Source organism: Neolamprologus brichardi, chromosome 7 (assembly GCF_056152115.1).
Source record: "Neolamprologus brichardi isolate AB-2024 chromosome 7, ASM5615211v1, whole genome shotgun sequence".
NCBI lineage: Eukaryota > Metazoa > Chordata > Actinopteri > Cichliformes > Cichlidae > Neolamprologus > Neolamprologus brichardi.
Window position 1 is genome coordinate 57,533,341 of NC_142110.1, and position 18,597 is coordinate 57,551,937.

Below are 18,597 nucleotides of genomic sequence, written 5' to 3' on the forward strand. Positions count from 1 at the left end.
TGACACTGGGCATTTTTGGCAACGTTATGTTAACAACAATGTTAATTTCACACAAAAAAATATTTTTTCCCATAACATTATAGCATTGAAATTATGGCAAGTATTGATCATGTTGATTAGATAGAAGTCTCAGAAACTCATGTATCAAATATGAAACAAAGGGCATTATAGGGTTAAGCAGCACAACTCCATCTATCATCCATCCATCTATCTGCTTATTCAATACAGGATCACAAGACACCACAAGCAGAATATAAAAAAGAATCTGTTATGCGTTTTTCCTGAAGTATTGAACTTACAGAGTGCCTCCATTGTTGAGGGAGTTGGAGCTAGGTCTGGTCTGTGGATGAGACTTGGCATGGGATTTAGGCTGGTACCTAAGCATGCTGGGAGGCTCCACACTGTTTAACATCTTAGGGAGGTCTTTCTCCTGTATGTGAGTCAGAGGCAGCAATGGCTTAAATAGAGCCCCGACCTTGCACTGTGGAGGAGAGACGGATGGCAACATGCTGAAGAAATCCAGAGGCAGCAGGCAGAATATTGCTGGACCCAGGTCTGACAACAGGCACTCAGGGCTGGATGTGGAGACTTAGGCCACAATATTCTTTGCTTGTAGTCATGCTTGTTTGCAATATATCTATGTGCATGTGGGAGTGTGGAAACATGCACGAGTAGGGTATACGTGCAAAGTTGCTGATAAACATCTGTCAGCAGCCAAATTCTCTGATTGACTGATTGTCAATTGTCTGACTGAAACTGACAAGAGTGTCATTAAGCATTTAACATCCACTAGGTTACTGGTGACCCCTCAAAAATTAGGGTTAAGGTTTAGGTTTGGTTACCATTTCCCCTATTTAGAACATGTCTGTCCCTTTTCTATAGAATTTCTGCCCACTTGGCACACTCAGAAGGTTCAGAAGGTTTTTACAGATAAATTAATGCCAAAATGTATGAGAATTTACTCGACCTTGGCCGCAGATAGGTTGATGTTATCCTTGTAACTGTTAAAAGATTAATACAACAACAGCAAGTAACAACTCTCCTGGTACTTCTATATTAAAAATAATAAATTGGGGAAACAGATGATAGCTTTTGCAAATTACCAGTGAATTACTAGTGAACACAAAGTATCTTCTGTGCATGTGTGTTTACATGCAGCATACATTCAAAGTGTGCAAGTTTGCAAGCATGTATGTGGGCCCATGCATCTAGATTTGAACTCCATCCATTGTGTGTGTACTTCCTTGCATGTCTGCATATGTAATGAGGGTGTTGTACCTGGGAGCCCAAAGCGCTCTGTTGCTGCTGCAGTCTCCTAGCTCGATTCTGCTTATAGTAGTCAAAGATCATCAAGGCTGCATAAACCTTCCCTACTGTGAGCTCATTGGCTGAGGAGGTGAGAAGAAATTATTTAAGAAATGACAAGACATAAAAAGAAGTAGTAACTGACTCATTCCTTCTTATTTCAATGCATCTCTGTGCACTGCATGTCTCCCTAATGGTTTAAAGAAAAGGGAATTCTTATGGTGAACAAGTTTGTTAATTTACAGTAAGTAACTAAAAAAAAGAAAAGCAGAACAATCACTACTGAGTCAAAATGCCTTTTTGTAGTTGCAGTATCTGGTGATCACATCTTGGCAAAAGGTGGCAACAAAAATCAACTGTAAAGTAAGTCTTGGATGGCCACATGCACACAGTGACTCACACTATAGGGTGGTTTAGGGATACCTTTTGGGTGAAAAAGCTTTCACAGCTGCTGTGCATCTACTTTTTATGGCAGTATATTTAAGGACCAGCTGTGGACCAGCTGAAGTCTGTCCTCCATCACTTGGAAAGCCATCCTCTCTTCCCTTGAGGAGTCAGTAGTTCACAGCTGGTTATAAGCCTTTGTCACTCTCATAGCCCACCACTTCCTATGGATTCATTGACTTAACTGCAAATTGCCTACCTGCCCACTCTCCACTGAAAACCTGCCACTCACCACAGCTCTCCACCTGCTAATTGGTACCTACTCCTAAGCCTTGTTTGCCCGTTGCCTTTTTAAATTAAACCTATACTTGATTGTAGTCACTGTCTGCACCTTGGGTCAGAAAATTTTAAAGTCATGATGACCAGTGTTGGTCAAATTGCTTGAAAATTTTTTACTAATTACTGATTACTTCACCAACAAATGGATGTTGTTAATTCACTAATTACTTATTTTCAAAAGTAATTAGTTACTTTATTACTCAGTTACTTTTTAAAAACATGACACACAACCTGAATACTTAACAATGTAATAGACCTTTCAGCCCAATTCAATTTTTTCTGCATAATCCATCATATAAAATTGCTAGTCAGAGTATTAATACTATAGTGTACTAAAGAGTATTATGAATATAATATGAATATAGTATTATGAAAGGACATTATGAAAGGAGTCTGGAAATGGTATTATAATGTTCAATTAAAAGTCAATTAATTATTTGTACTAATTTTCTCTTTAGCATCAACTCTAAGTGCCACAATTTAAAAAAAAGAAAAAGACTACTTTTTTATGTATGTCATCTATAGATGAATAGAAAATTAAAATTCTGATAATTTGCTTACGTTTATGTGGTGTGACCAACAGGTCCATGGTCTTTTGGGAAAGGTTGGGCCAAACTGTGGACAATTCCTTTTTTAACTCTGCATCACATAATCGCTGGGCTACCATTCCTACAAGTACAAAATCAAGAGAGATTAAAAGAGACTCAACCTCTTGTCATAATAGTGATAACCTTAACTCTGTGCAATCAGAAAATGTTGGTTCTTTCAATTCACTTAAATGTATATAGCACCAAATCATAATGACCGTCACCTCAAGGCGTTTAATATTGTAAGGTAAAGATCCAACAATAATACAGAGAAACCCCAACAATCAGACAATCTCCTCACTTTGGCGACAGTGGGAAGGAAAAACTCCCTTTTAACAGGAAGAAACCTCTGGCAGAACCAGGCTCAAAAAATGTTTTCCCAAGTGTTGGCAGTCAGGGGACAAAAAAGTAATAATTCTAACTGACACACATCAAAAACTATTTATCCCCCCCCCCCCCCCCCCCCCCACTGTCATTTTTGCTTTGCTCCAAAGATAAGGTTAACATTGAAGATTACTTAGACCATTTTGGGTCTACACAGTGTTATCAGTGTATAATTATGTGCCTCTAACCTGACGCCAACTTGATCTCCAGTGCTGTGCGAATCAGTGCCATCAGAGTGGAGGTAAAGTGAACTGTGTTGTCATCAGCAATAGGCATATTCATTTTGACGAGGCGCTGAGGGTTAGACAAAGAGACATTAGGTCACTGATCATAGCAAACTGTTTAATAAAAACATAAAATTCACCCAGAGAAATCAGTCTGTGTGCTGAAGTGATCCTATCCCCTCAAATGATTCAGGTTCTTTGCTAAATTTGGTTTATTATGTGCAAGTTTCTCTAGATTGATGAAATGCTCCAGAGATATATTTCAGCACACAAAAAGCCTTCTCTACGAGAATATACAGGAGACAAACTAGACATTGACATACACTGCTACTAGCTACAGTATGCACTATGTTGCAAGTCAAAGGGCACTGGTGCAAGACTGACATTGACCGAAAAAAAGGCGAGAGAAGGCATGTAACACATAACCATGAAGGTGCTTCAACAGTCGCAGGAGCTCGACTCTGTGGTTGCCATCGCAGCAATCATCAGTTTGGAGTTGAGAAGCTGAGTATGCTCTACATGTACAGTGGATGCTAGCATCAAAGAGTTAATTCCGCCAAGCTTGATCAGACTTAGCAGGAAGACTTGGTTTATACACCTGTGACAATGACAATAAAGTTTCTGATTCTGATTCTGATTAATGGAACCACTATTTGCATAAAGGATGCTATGGGATTGTTGCTGTAAGAGTTGAGCTCCCCTGAACACAAAAAGCATTCACCTACATGTGCTATCAGTGGCAGTGCAGAGAATAAGAAGACCAGAGTCAGAATGAAACGGGGATGGAGAACTGAGGGCCAAACATATACACACACTCAGGCCTTTTTACACATGGTCACACACTCACTTTAGCACATGTACACACAATTATAGGCTGCACAATCAGCTAGAAAGAAAAAATCCTTAACTCAAACCACTCTAACAATAACAGAAGTCATTGACCTATTAAAGATTTACCTGTAGCAACATATCTTTTGTCCTTTATGCAATTAAATAATTATTTTTTGCAGAAAAATAACCATTTGAAAATGGTGTTTGTTCAGCAGAGCCGCTCCAATGCTTTTCAGCACATTAGGTCATGTTCAATCCTTCTTGCATTTAGCAGTTAATAGAGCTGTAATTTTTTATGGCTAATTATAACATGGGTATTTTTTTACATTTACTTTTAGGCATAACAAACTTTTTCAGGTAGTAGGTATAAGTACAATCCAGGGAGTGTTAAAATTGTTTCACTATCTCCGCGTACCCTTTTTATTGCAGAGCTGGTCTCAAAGGCAAAGCTTACAAGCTAAAAAAAACATAAACATAAATCTAAAGGCAGAGCATTTTCAAGTTTTGAAGAATCTTGAAAAAAAAAAAAGCATTCCAGTGTATCATTAAAGAAACGGTATATTAATGCGCAAAAGGTCCATCCATCCAAAAAAGTGGCAAACAGTTAAAAACTAGAAAAAGTTGCATTTCCTGCGAATGCCTTGTAGTGGAATCTGAAAACAGCAGAATAAGAAGAAAACTGCTTTATTTAAAAGGGTACACTGAACAGTGTCACTAAAGCAGAGTGCATGCAAGCAGAGCAGAAGTGTGCTAACAGCCACAAGTAGGATTCAAACCTGCACCAACAGATCTCACAGCAGCTGTTCATCTCACTGAGCCATAGCAGTTCTTGTCTCAACGAGAGATATGATGAGAGAAAAAATATGCAGAGGGCTGAAGAAGCTGAATTGTTGTGAAAAGAGGTGAAGAAGCAGAACTGTATGCTAGAAAAAGGTGAAAAGGCTGAAATTGTGCTGAAAAGAGGTGAAAAGCTGAAATTCTTCTGAAAGAGCAGAAGAGGCTGAAATTTTTTCAGCTACTCATTGAGCCAAACTGGTTCTCACGTAACTGAAAAAAGGTGAAAAAGCTGAAAATTCTTATTAAAAAAAAGCAGAAGAGGCTGAGATTTGTGCTGATAAGAGGTGAAAACGCTGAACCTTCTGCTGAAAAGAGGCAGAACAACCTGGTTCTGCTCAATTTCAGTCCACCAATCAGAGGTACTTCTTCTGTCTGCTTCATCAGGCTGTGTACTTGTATGTATTTCTGCCATGGAGCATTAACAAGAATCTGAGGTCCATATTAGAAATGCTGCCAAAATTATAAAACGTTGCAGAATTGTAATAAATTAGCAATGTAAATTACAGGACTGTGATAGTGTATTAATTTGTAGTGAAAAAAAAACTGTGGAACAAGGTGGAATTGAACCCAAGACCCGTGTCATAACCAATTGTGCCACCTGGAACAGGGGCGGGAGGCTCAGAAAACAGAGTGATGAGGAGTCAGAATTAGATTGCGGTGAGAGGCGAAAAATGCCGTTTTTTGGTGTTACAAAACGTCGTGTAACTCAAAAAGTAGGTGGGATAGAAGCATAATTCTTGTACTGGGTGAATCAGCAGACTTTGGTGAACTTTCACTGCGACAGAGGTACATAGGTCTTTGTACCTCCGTCGCGGAGATATGACCAGAGAAGACACGGCTTCATTTCCAGAGTTTGAAAACTGAGAGAAGGACAGATTTCCACCCCTCAAACAAACGTAATTCATCGCTCAACGGTAAGATAATTGTAAAAACTGTTTAGTACACTCAAAGTGTCTGAAGATATATTGGCACAAGCCTCATGTCTTAACTTTGCTTCATTAAGGAGATATGACGATTTGAAAATGCCTCCAGTTACAGAATTTCAGCTCTGAGTTTCACAACCTCCCCATAGACTTTGAATGGGAAGTTTTCAGACCTTGTGTCACTTCGAGGCAAATTGTGAAAAAAACGTCACTCGCACGATAATGATAGTGACACTGTCTTAAAGCCAACAAAAATACCTACGTTTTGATGTATAATTTGTGTGGGTTCAGCGAAAGTTGAGTAAGCAACAGGAGTTTGTTCGTACATGAAGAAGGGTTTCAGAGCTTAGAGTGCACGTACTCTAACTCAGTCCATATCAACGATAGCAACCCATGCAAATCCTCATAATTCATACAAAAGCGAAAAATTAATTTAAGGGAAATGGTAGAACTTATGGAAAAGCTGAATTAGACAATAGTAGCAGAAGAACAGGAGAATAGTTTAAAGGTGGAATGGTGGTTCTAGGTGAAAGTATGTGGAAGTAGTTAAGGTTCAAAAACATGCCACTTAGAGTGTTTTATGGGAGGTGTGCCATTCACTTCAATGGGAGCTGGAAAGAGCAGAATTGATAAAAACTGTAAAAATTTGAATGGTGATAATGGCATAAAAACTGAGGGACTAGTTAAGTGGCAAAAAACGTACGGAAGCAACTAGAAAAGGAAAAATAAAGAATAAAGAGAAACAGGATCTCAATAGTGTGAATGGCTGTGAGGCATTCACACAACAAGGTAAGTGGTAAGTGGTGTGAGATGTTAATTTAATTTTTTGTTTACATGGCTACGCATTTGCACGCTCTTATAATTGGAGCGAAAATTAACTAACAAAGCTTCACTGAATTCAACTGTGCTGGCTGCCTGGCTCATTATTCTGACAAATACAAACTGTAACCTTTTAGAGTTATTGTAGAGCATAAAAGATTCCAGACTCTTTAAAGTGCCTATAACCTTTGCCTAGTACTGTACAACCATTATGAATGTAATGTAACATTACCTGAGGTGAGTTTTAACTGGAATAAAATAGGCGAACAGAAAATAAAAAAAGAAAGTGATTTCTAAATTGACTTTGACTTGTATTTCATTGCAGACAATATGAACACAAAATATTTTACGTTTTGTTTGGTCAGCTTCATTTCATTTGTAAATATACATCCTTACCTGTCACTCAGACCTGCAACACATTCCAAAAAAGGTTGGGACAGGAGCAATTTAGGGCTAGTAATCAGGTAAATTGGCTAAATAATGATGTGATTTGAAACAGGTGATATCAACAGGTGATTGTAATTATGATTTGGTACAAAAGCAGCATCCAAGAAAGGTCCTTTAGGAGTAAAGATGGGGCGAGGATCGCCAATTTACTAACAAATATGGAAAAAAATTATTGAAATGTGTAAAAAAAAATCTCAGAATTTTTTTATGGTCATTTTGCTCCTACATGAGTCCCACTCTGTTATGTGCCTTTTCTGTTATTAGTTTACTCAGACTGTCTTTGGTAATAATTGTGACATTGGTGAAATGTTTGAGTAATTGAGTAATCAATACAGAAATCCTGCTGGAAATTCCAGTGCAATGTCTTTAAACCTTGTAAACAAGTTGACCACAGTGTAAAGATTTCCTCAAATGTAACTTAGTCACTGTATAACTCAAAGCATAGCTAGAATGTGATGATGACTACACTGTTTGCATTTGCCCCTGTGTTAACATGCAAATTTCATTATTTAGATTGGCTATCCGGATAAAGATAATGTGATCAGCTAGAAATAGTGTAGAGGTTAAATCAAGGTTTAGCACCTCTAATATTCTAACACAAAAAGAAAGAAACAAACACACACAGACACATGCACACAACAGATATTTCCACACAGTGAACAGACTGAGATGATATGACAGAAAAATGAGAGAAAAAAAATGGGCAGTACAGACAGAACCACAGAGTCAAAAGCACATATACAAAACATTTCTTCCACAGAAAAGCAGCAGAAGCTAGACACACACACACACACACACACACACACACACACACACACACCTGGACATACATAATTGCACACACATACGCACGCGCACACACACACACAAACGCACGCACGCAAAACTCACTGCTCCACAAAATAAAACCCCAACTAGGGTATACCACTGAAAGGAAATAGTGATGCAACGGAGCAATTTCCCTCCTTATACATTATATATCTTAATCAAGCATTCTTTATTAAGGGCTGTGTTCTTATAATTAGGGATGGGTATTAACCCAAAGCTGCAGACACTACTAGCAAAACCGTAAGACAGAAAAGATGAGTGACTTACACTCAAGCACTATCAGAGCACTAGCAAAACAAAGAAATGTGGTAATAGTGCAGAGCAAAGACATTGGCTTGAGTTCACGCCAATGGAAAAAAGATTGTTGAGAAGAGGGAAGAAAGTGGCGGAAGAGGAGGGTCTACCTTGTAGGCGACTCTTGGCGGACATTTCTTTCCCAAACCTAAGGGTGGGGACATGTGGAGCAGCATCTGATACATATCGCGGTACTTGATACGGCCACTTCACAGGGTAGGAAATCAAAACATAAATAGAATGCAAACAGAGAAGGATGGGAAGTTAGAGAAGGGGAAAAATAAATAAAAAGAAATCAACAAAACAGCAGAATGATGGAAAGGAAAAACAGAAATCTGTTGTTAATAGATTTCCTTGAGTGAGATGGAAGGTATATGCCATCCTCGGCCACTGTGTCAGGGCGCAGGGATGGATGCATCGCTACGGAGCTCAGGATTCCTGAGAGGAAACATGGAATGGTAAAGAGTGAGTCAGGGGAGGAGGGGAGAAAAATGGGACAATGGTCAGACCCACACAGGATGCTGATGAAAGGGAAGAGAGATGAGAGCAGTGTAATGGGGATGTCTGCCACAGCATGCTTGCAGACATCTCACTGGTACTACAACCAGGGTGTACGGAGACAAAGGTTTCAATGCCAGCCTGAAATCTGCTGTGGTTGCTCATAGCCTAACTTTCACGAGGCAGACATGTACAAAAAAGATCACATTGTTCTTGATGGTTTTGATTTGCCATAACTGAATTGAATTTAAGACTTTTGAAGGCTCAGTTTGTAGAGTAAATTGCAGTCTGCAGTTAAAACATTACAGACAGAAGAAAGTCTTATGGCAGGCAGCATGTTGGGACAGTGCCGCAGCTTTGAAAACTTTGTTTCCACTCCAGGATCATCACCCAAAGCCAGACAGTTTGAAGGGGCAAGTGCTAGTGTAAAGGCGATTTCATTGGTGCACAGCCATTCAGTTAAAATTCTCTTGGCATAGAGGTACACAAAGCACCCTAGTGACGGAAATGTCTGGTATTTGCAAACCTTGTATGCTACCCTATTAGGGCAGTTCTTCCCTAAGCCAAGGGGGGGTGAGATAATGCGTAACAAATTGTACATATCCTTATAGGAAATCCGTCCGCTGCGGAAAAGAACAAGCACATAAATAAACAACCGTTCAGGACAGCTTCCAAAATAAAATAAAACAAAACAAAACAAAACAATAAACAAAAAAACAAAATCCCAATAATTATCAGAGGGCTGACTGCAAACAACAAGGTACAGGAATGAGGCCTTGTTCAGTCACCGTAGTCACAAACAGGGGAGAGAGGAGTAAGGCTAGAGAGTTTTTTCCTTCACTTTACTGTGTATTCTGTTCTCTGGGGCCAGATGAAGGCTTGAACATACCACGCAGCTGGGTCATACTCAGCCCAAACCCGGATAAACTCATCGAGGTGATGAGGCCCCAGGATGGACGAGTCTCTGGTCAGATACTCAAAGTTATCCATTATGACAGCCACAAACAGGTTCAGCATCTAGAAGACAGACATAAGGTAGTTAGACCTGTTGTTTTGAAATATTAAAAATAACAGACATTTATTTTTATGTTTTATGATATTCTAATAAAAGCTAACACTAAATTCTAGGATTTCACAGATGAAATGTTATCTAACTAGACAAGATACTGATGTAAACATGTTGAAATAGTTCTTCACAGTATTATCGATGTTAAGCAAAAACACTTAAGTACTGTAATTGCAAACATGTGCAAACATGCCCACAGTTCCCTTTAGAATATATCTATCTATATTTGCCCCAGTCAAATCTGATAAAAACTGCTTCAAAAAAAGCTTAATACCGTTGTTTCCACTGTTTTTAATTCAATAACTTCTAAGCCACCTCTATGCATTCTGTGGATTCTGATTTACTCTTGTTTCCATTTTTTAAGAACCTTTTCTTATATTTTGATTATGACTTTTCACTTTCATTGTTTTTATGCTGTCTTAATGTTTTATTACAAATGGAACAGCAGTTTATAATGAAGTTTATAATGCCAAAAACACAGAGGACATACATCTTAACCTCCTAAGACCTGAACTCTTCCACAGCATGCACTTTTAATTTCTCTTTGATATTTGGGCTGATTAGGACCCGATTAATGTAAAAACAAAGAATTACCAGATTTTTTTTTTTCTAAGAAAAATTAGAGCCACATATGAGGATATTCGTTTAAAATTTTAGTATAACAGTAGCAGTATAATGTTCTCGTAAGTAGATATCAGGCCCTTGTAGAGCAAAATTGAGTATATGTTGGTCTAAATAACCCTAAATGTGATGTCCATATATGTGGACGCCAGGTCCTAGGAGGGTCAATATTATATTTTAGCAATATAACTGTTGCTACTTTAAAAATATATGCTGTATTTTGTATTTTTAAGTGGCTTGAAAACACACATTTTTAAGTATCATGTATCGATTACACATACTGGATCTGGCATGTATGTAAAAAATTAAACAGCTGGAATACTGGATGTGTATCTTCTCAGGGAGCACAAATCCTGTACTAACAAAAACTCATTAACAAGTGTTGATTTATTCATTCATTAAAAATTTGAGAAAATGACCAGTAATGATCATTACTCTGTCCCAAATATATGTGTGGTGACTAACTAGCACATGCGTATTTCTGACTAGGTGGCTTAAAGATGGGCAGCTGCGAGGTTTTACAGTAAGTTTTATATTTACTCTGTTTTGTGATCAGCAATTTAGACGTAAATATTATAAAAAAGCAGAAGTAAGAGGTAGTTAAACTCTTTGGCCAATAGTTAAACAATCAAATGTGTCAGCTGCAATGGCGACATTTAGGCTTCAGTACTGACCAGGAAAGAGCAGAGAAAAATGAAAGAGACAAAGTAGAAATAGGCAAAATCGCTGCCACACTCTTTTCCGTGGGTCCCTGATCGCTCATCACATGTACGGTGACTCAAGCACGATAACATGATCTCATGCCAAGCCTCTCCAGTTGCACTCCTGATACATTATAGAGAGAGAAGAGGAAAAAGAGAAACAGAAATGGTTAAATGAAGACATTGACAACATTGTGCATCACCCCAGTTCAGCTTCAACAAACTTAAAATTTATTGTGAAGCACTTTGATGTACACTAATCTGTTTTATGTGGTATAGAGAAACAAATTTTAACTTGACTTGACTTAAAATAACATGGTTGATTTTTGACTATTTTCAGTGAAGGAAGATCAGTCTGATGCTAATATGTCTTGCAGAAAAAGTACAGTCTGTTTCTTATTAAAGCGATATATATATATATATATATATATATATATATATATATATATATATATATATATATATATATATATACATACATACATACGCACACACACACACACACACACAGTGGCTTGCAAAAGTATTCGGCCCCCTTGAACTTTCCCACATTTTGTCACATTACAGCCACATGAATCAATTTTATTGGAATTCCACATTAAAGACCAATACAAAGTGGTGTACACGTGAGAAGTGGAACGAAAATCATACATGATTCCAAACATTTTTTACAAATAAATAACTGAAAAGTGAGGTGTGCGTAATTATTCAGCCCCCTTTGGTCTGAGTATAGTCAGTTGCCCATAGACATTGCCTGATGAGTGCTAATGACTAAATAGAGTGCACCTATGTGTAATCTAATGTCAGTACAAATACAGCTGCTCTGTGACGGCCTCAGAGGTTGTCTAAGAGAAAATTGGGAGCAACAACACCAAAGAACACACCAGACCGGTCAGGGATAAAGTTATTGAGAAATTTAAAGCAGGCTTTGGCTACAAAATCATTTCCCAAGCCTTGAACATCTCATGGAGCACTGTTCAAGCGATCATTCGGAAATGGAAGGAGTATGGCACAACTGTAAACATACCAAGACAAGGCCGTCCACCTAAACTCACAGGCCCAACAAGGTGAGCGCTGATCAGAAATGCAGCCAAGAGGCCCATGGTGACTCTGGACAAGCTGCAGAGATCTACAGCTCAGGTTGGGGAATCTGTCCATAGGACAACTATTAGTCGTGCACTGCACAAAGTTGGTCTTTATGGAAGAGTGGCAAGAAGAAAGCCATTGTTAACAGAAAACCATAAGAAGTCCCATTTGCAGTTTGCCACAAGCCATGTGGGGGACACAGCAAACATGTGGAAGAAGGTGCTCTGGTCAGATGAGACCAGAATGGAACTTTTTGACCACAATGAAAAACGCTATGTGTGGCGGAAAACTAACACTGCACATCACTCTGAACACACCATCCCCACTGTCAAATATGGTGGTGGCAGCATCATGCTCTGGGGGTGCTTCTCTTCAGCAGGGACAGGGAAGCTGGTCAGATTTGATGGGAAGATGGATGTAGCCAAATACAGGGCAATCTTGGAAGAAAACCTCTTGGAGTCTGCAAAAGACTTGAGACTGGGGCGGAGGTTCACCTTCCAGCAGGACAATCACATAAATCATAAAGCCAGGGCAACAATGGAATGGTTTAAAACAAAACATATCCATGTGTTAGAATGGCCCAGTCAAAGTCCAGATCTAAATACAATCGAGAATCTGTGGCAAGATCTGAAAACTGCTGTTCACAAACGCTGTCCATCTAATCTGACTGAGCTGGAGCTGTTTTGCAAAGAAGAATGGGCAAGGATTTCAGTCTCTAGATGTGCAAAGCTGGTAAAGACGTACCCTAAAAGACTGGCAGCTGTAATTGCAGCAAAAAGTAGTTCTACAAAGTATTGACTCGGGGCTGAATAATTACGCACACCCCACTTTGCAGTTATTTATTTGAAAAAATGTTTCAAATCATGTATAATTTTTTGTTCCACTTCTCACGTGTACACCACTTTGTATTGGTCTTTCACGTGGAATTCCAATAAAATTGATTCATGTTTGTGGCTGTAATGTGACAAAATGTGGAAAAGTTCAAGGGGGCCGAATACTTTTGCAAGCCACTGTGTATGTATATATATATATATATATATATATATATATATATATATATATATATAAACACCCAGCACGCCCCTGCGGGCGGTTTTATCCTTCAAGCTCGGGTCCTCTACCAGAGGCCTGGGAGCTTGAGGGTCCTGCGCAGTATCTTAGCTGTTCCCAGGACTGCGCTCTTCTGGACTGAGATCTCCGATGTTATTCCCGGGATCTGCTGGAGCCACTCGCCTAGCTTGGGAGTCACCGCACCTAGTGCTCCGATTACCACGGGGACCACCGATACCTTCACCCTCCACATCCTCTCGAGCTCTTCTCTGAGCCCTTGGTATTTCTCCAGCTTCTCGTGTTCCTTCTTCCTGATATTGCTGTCATTCGGAACCGCTACATTGATCACTACGGCCGTCTTCTTCTGTTTGTCTACTACCACTATGTCCGGTTGGTTAGCCACCACCATTTTGTCCGTCTGTATCTGGAAGTCCCACAGGATCTTAGCTCGGTCATTCTCCACCACCCTTGGGGGCATTTCCCATTTTGACCTCGGGACTTCCAGGTTATACTCGGCACAGATGTTCCTGTACACTATGCCGGCCACTTGGTTATGGCGTTCCATGTATGCCTTGCCTGCTAGCATCTTGCACCCTGCTGTTATGTGCTGGATTGTCTCTGGGGCATCTTTACACAACCTGCACCTGGGGTCTTGCCTGGTGTGATAGACCCCAGCCTCTATGGATCTTGTACTCAGAGCTTGTTCTTGTGCTGCCATGATTAGTGCCTCTGTGCTATCTTTCAGTCCAGCTTTGTCCAGCCACTGGTAGGATTTCTGGATATCAGCCACCTCCTCTATCTGCCGGTGGTACATACCGTGCAGGGGCCTGTCCTTCCATGATGGTTCCTCGTCTCCCTCCTCTTTCTTGGGTTTCTGCTGCCTGAGGTATTCACTGAGCACGCTGTCAGTTGGGGCCATCTTCGTGATGTATTCTTGGATGTTCGTTGTCTCATCCTGGACTGTGGTGCTGACACTCACCAGTCCCCGACCCCCTTCCTTCCGCTTAGCGTACAGCCTCAGGGTGCTGGACTTGGGGTGAAACCCTCCATGCATGGTAAGGAGCTTTCTTGTCTTTATGTCAGTGGCTTCTATCTCCTCCTTTGGCCAGCCTATTACCCCAGCAGGGTACCTGATCACGGGCAGGGCGTACGTGTTGATGGCCCGGATCTTGTTCTTACCGTTCAACTGACTCCTCAGGACTTGCCTGACCCTCTGCAGGTACTTGATGGTTGCAGCTTTCCTAGCGGCCTCTTCATGGTTCCCATTCGCCTGCGGGATCCCCAGGTACTTGTAACTGTCCTCTATGTCTGCAATGTTGCCTTCTGGTAGTTCAATCCCCTCAGTTTTGACTACCTTCCCTCTCTTTGTTACCATCCGACTACACTTCTCCAGCCCGAACGACATTCCAATGTCATTGCTGTATATCCTGGTGGTGTGGATCAGTGAATCGATGTCTCGTTCACTCTTGGCATACAGCTTGATGTCATCCATGTACAGGAGGTGGCTGACAACTGCTCCGTTCCGTAGTCGGTATCCGTAGCCAGTCTTGTTAATGATCTCACTGAGGGGGTTCAGGCCTATGCAGAACAGCAGTGGGGGCAGAGCATCTCCTTGGTAGATCCCGCACTTGATGGTGACTTGTGCTATGGGCTTGGAGTTGGCCTCTAGTGTTGTACGCCACATCCCCATTGAGTTCCTGATGAAGGCTCTTATTTTTATATATATATATATATATATATATATATGTATATATATATATATCACGGTAGCAAGCCCCAAGTGCGATGGAAGAAGGATTGTTGAGTACGAGAGGAACTGACCTGAGAGATAGAGGTTGTGTCCAAATTTATGGGCTGCATCCTCCTGAGGACGCATTTGTAGACCGATTACGTCACAGCGACGCGACGAAGGCTGTCCAAATTCGTAGACTTCTCCGAATGCAGCCGACAAATGTGTCCTCCTTTTCCCCGAATTTGAAGAATGGGTCAGGTGTGTCCTTCGTGGCCCACCATATCCCAGAATTCATAGCGTGGCCAAGCCAATTCCAGTTTTCAACAATGGCGGCCGCTACTAAGTTTTTAATATTACTCTTATTACTCTTTCTGGGTCACAAAATACAGTTTTAGCATATTTTTTAGGCGAGAATGTAGCTGTGTAAACTTCAAATATCTGCTTGGTTTATCAAGACATCGCATATTTGCAAAAGTGCTCCGACGTTTTCGGAGACGTCTGTTACCCACCAGCTCGATAAGTAGCCGGGAGCTCGAGGGTCACTGGAGCCGCTGAGAGCGGCACCACTCCCGGCACATCATTTTCAGATCACCGCGGACTTTCGCTACTCAGGTTAAATATATAAGTCACTTAGATAATCTAAAAATGTTATTTTTAGCCTTTTTTCAGTGTTTCATTTGTTCGTGAGTAAATCGGTTTGGCTGAGATTAAAGTTATTAGATTAGATTAGATAAAACTTTATTAATGCCCTGGGTGGTTTTCACATAGCTGAATAAACGTCAAACAGAAAACTGATTAAACAGAAGTGTGAGACGGTCGAGAATTTACGCCAGTGCCCTGTTATATTTTAGATAGCAAGGAGCAGAAGGCCGAGTTTATTAAACTCCACCGAGACAGCGGTGACGCTAATCAGAAGGCTAGACCGTCCAATTTCACAGTCGTTTACTTCCAGCCTACCCAACCTACTGAGGACCCGGCCCACGTAGACCGCGAAGGCCGGGTCCTCAGGAGGATGCAGCCCATGAATTTGGACACGACTAGAATCATGGTGAAGTTTGAAACCTGGATCCTCCGTAGCCGGTTATCAAGACTACGTGAAGTACCCTACGTGAAGTAACCTAGATCTACTAGATGTTGTGAATACAGCCTACCTCAACCTTACCTACCTCAACTATTACCAAGGCTAACCAAGTGATCTACACCACGGCAACGGTGATCAGTTAGATGCTTGGCTACAAGCTGAACAGCTACAAGAAGCAGTACAGACCATGGAGAAGGAGACTAGAGACCAAGATCAAGATAGCAGGGAGGGAGGTTAGCCAACTATCAGAGCTGCAGAAATGTGCAATGAAGAAGGTGCCTAAGAAGTACAGCAAGCTGTCCATACCTGAGGCCTTGGAAACTGCCAAGAAACGACTCACAGCCTTGGCCAGCCGCTTGAAGAGGTACACCAAATAGATTGAAGGCAGGCGAATAAACCAGCTTTTCTCCACAGAACCAACCAAGGTGTACTCTCAGTGGCAAGGGAATAATATAAGAGCAGCACCACCAAGGCTGGAAACCGAGCAATACTGGAAGAACATATGGGAGAAGGACGCCATCCATAACAGCAATATTTAGCGGATAGTGGATCAAAGAGCAGACCACAGAGACCTCCCTGAACAGGGTTCAGTAACCATCACAGTGGCAGATATCCAAGAAAGGGTCTCCAGTATGAAGAGTTGGACAGCACCAGGGCCTGACATGGTTCACGCCTACTGGCTGAAGAAGCTGACTGCACTCCACGAGCATCTGGCAGTACAAATGAACCAGCTGCTAGTTGATGAGAGACAACCAGAATGGCTAACCGAAGGCCAGACAGTCCTGATCCCCAAGGACCCCCAGAAGGGAAAAGTCCTATAACAGTAAAGAGTCATAAAGTCTGCGGAGAGGATCATAGGAACAAAACTTCCTTCCATGGACTCTCTGTACACACAACGCTGCTGAAAAAGAGCAGAGAGAATTACCAGGGACCCACACCATCTAGTTCACCCTCTGCTCAGACACAAAAAGTGTATATACTTCCTTAGACACAACAGAGCTGAGAGCATCATCACACACAGAACAAGCTTTTTCAACAGCTTCTTCCCCGCAACTGTCAGACTGATGGCAAAACACAAACACTGAATATTCAACATAACACTCAACATACAACAGTCAGACTGATGGCATAACATAAAAAAAACACTGAACACTTAAAATAACACAGCACTACCTCACCTCATTTCAATATACAATGGGATAAATCACTGATTAATGTGCAATATATTCACTGAAACAGATCTGTGAAACAGATTTGTGAAAATGTGCAATATTATATGTTCCTAAGAAGTGCATTACCACCCTCTCTGTACAGTGTGTTTTGTATATAGTAAATACAATGATTGCTCCATTCTTTGCTTTATTTCTATTCTCTTTTTTAGTTGCTTTGTTTTTACTTTGTAAAAAATAATTTGACCTGGAGAGCTATGCACAAGAATTCCAATGTGTATGGACTGTTGGTCCTGTGTGCAAATGGCAAATAAAAATCTTGAATCTTGAATAACAGTACCACATGGAAGCGCCTGTCAGACATCATAGCAAGAATATCAGAGGAGCAAAACACCAGCTATTGGCAGACAGAGCAGTCGTCCAAGACTGCAAGACTAGGCTGACCAACCTGTGCACCTGGATTGACTACAAGAAGGCCTATGATTCAATATCCCACACCTGGATCCTGGAATGCCTATAACTGTACAAGATCAACAGGACCTGAAGAGCCTTCATCAGGGACTCATGGGGGTATGGCAAAAAACAATAGAGGCCAACTTCAAGCTGATAGCACAAGTTGCCATCAAGTGCCATATCTACCCCACTGCTGTTATGCATGGGCCTGAATCCCCTCAGGGAGATCATTAACGAGGCTGGCTACGGATACTGACTACAGAATGAAGCTTGATATCATCCACCTCTTGTACATGGATGACATCAAGCTGTATGGCAAGAGCGAACAAGACATTGATTCACTGATCCACACCACTAAGATATACAGCTATAACATTGGAATGTCGTTTGGACTGGAGAAGTGTAGTCGGATGATAACTGTTAAGTCAAATTGTTGAATGTGTCATTGTGGTTCTTAAATTTGTAAAGGTTTAGTTCAAGCAGTAGGATCAAAGCCATTCCTTTGTCTCTGACCCCCTCTCCAGCCACCCTGTGCTGGGGGAGGTTTTATTGCAGATACATCCTATCTGAAAGATCTGATTCTTGTGTGGTAAGTGAAGATATGCGTAGCTTATTTGAGGGTTTAAAAATGTGTTAGGTAGGATGTAGAATTATTGTAGCGACACTGACACTGCCCTGGATGCAATAAAGGCCTGAGTGTGTCATGAATTTAGGAGTAGATTTCTAGGAGGCCCTCCCCCACTTTGAACTGTGAAAGTAAGGCAAAGAGAAGTTAATGTTGAGTGGAAATTCCCCAGGGGAGACCTGGGTGGGGGTCTCAGTGTTTGTAATATGTTAACTCTGTTTTCTCTGTTGTGTAGAGGAATTTGGTGTAGCTTAGGAGATTACTTTTATGACCGGCAGGAAGTCACGTACGCAGAAACACACACACAATGGAT

At 40.9% G+C, this 18,597-nt stretch overlaps 1 protein-coding gene across 1 annotated transcript in view; it reads right to left on the reverse strand.

Moving 5' to 3' along the window:
• The window catches only part of LOC148102245 (voltage-dependent N-type calcium channel subunit alpha-1B-like), a 224,611-nt gene that overhangs the window by 69,093 nt on the left and 136,921 nt on the right, over window positions 1-18,597 (reverse strand). The window contains exons 27-33 of the mRNA XM_087842717.1: window positions 11,062-11,212; window positions 9,590-9,717; window positions 8,313-8,409; window positions 3,188-3,293; window positions 2,590-2,697; window positions 1,279-1,388; window positions 300-481 (exon numbers count right to left, since the gene is read on the reverse strand). Coding sequence (XP_087698843.1) covers window positions 300-481; window positions 1,279-1,388; window positions 2,590-2,697; window positions 3,188-3,293; window positions 8,313-8,409; window positions 9,590-9,717; window positions 11,062-11,212 — 882 coding nt within the window. The remainder of the gene's footprint in view (window positions 1-299; window positions 482-1,278; window positions 1,389-2,589; window positions 2,698-3,187; window positions 3,294-8,312; window positions 8,410-9,589; window positions 9,718-11,061; window positions 11,213-18,597) is intronic.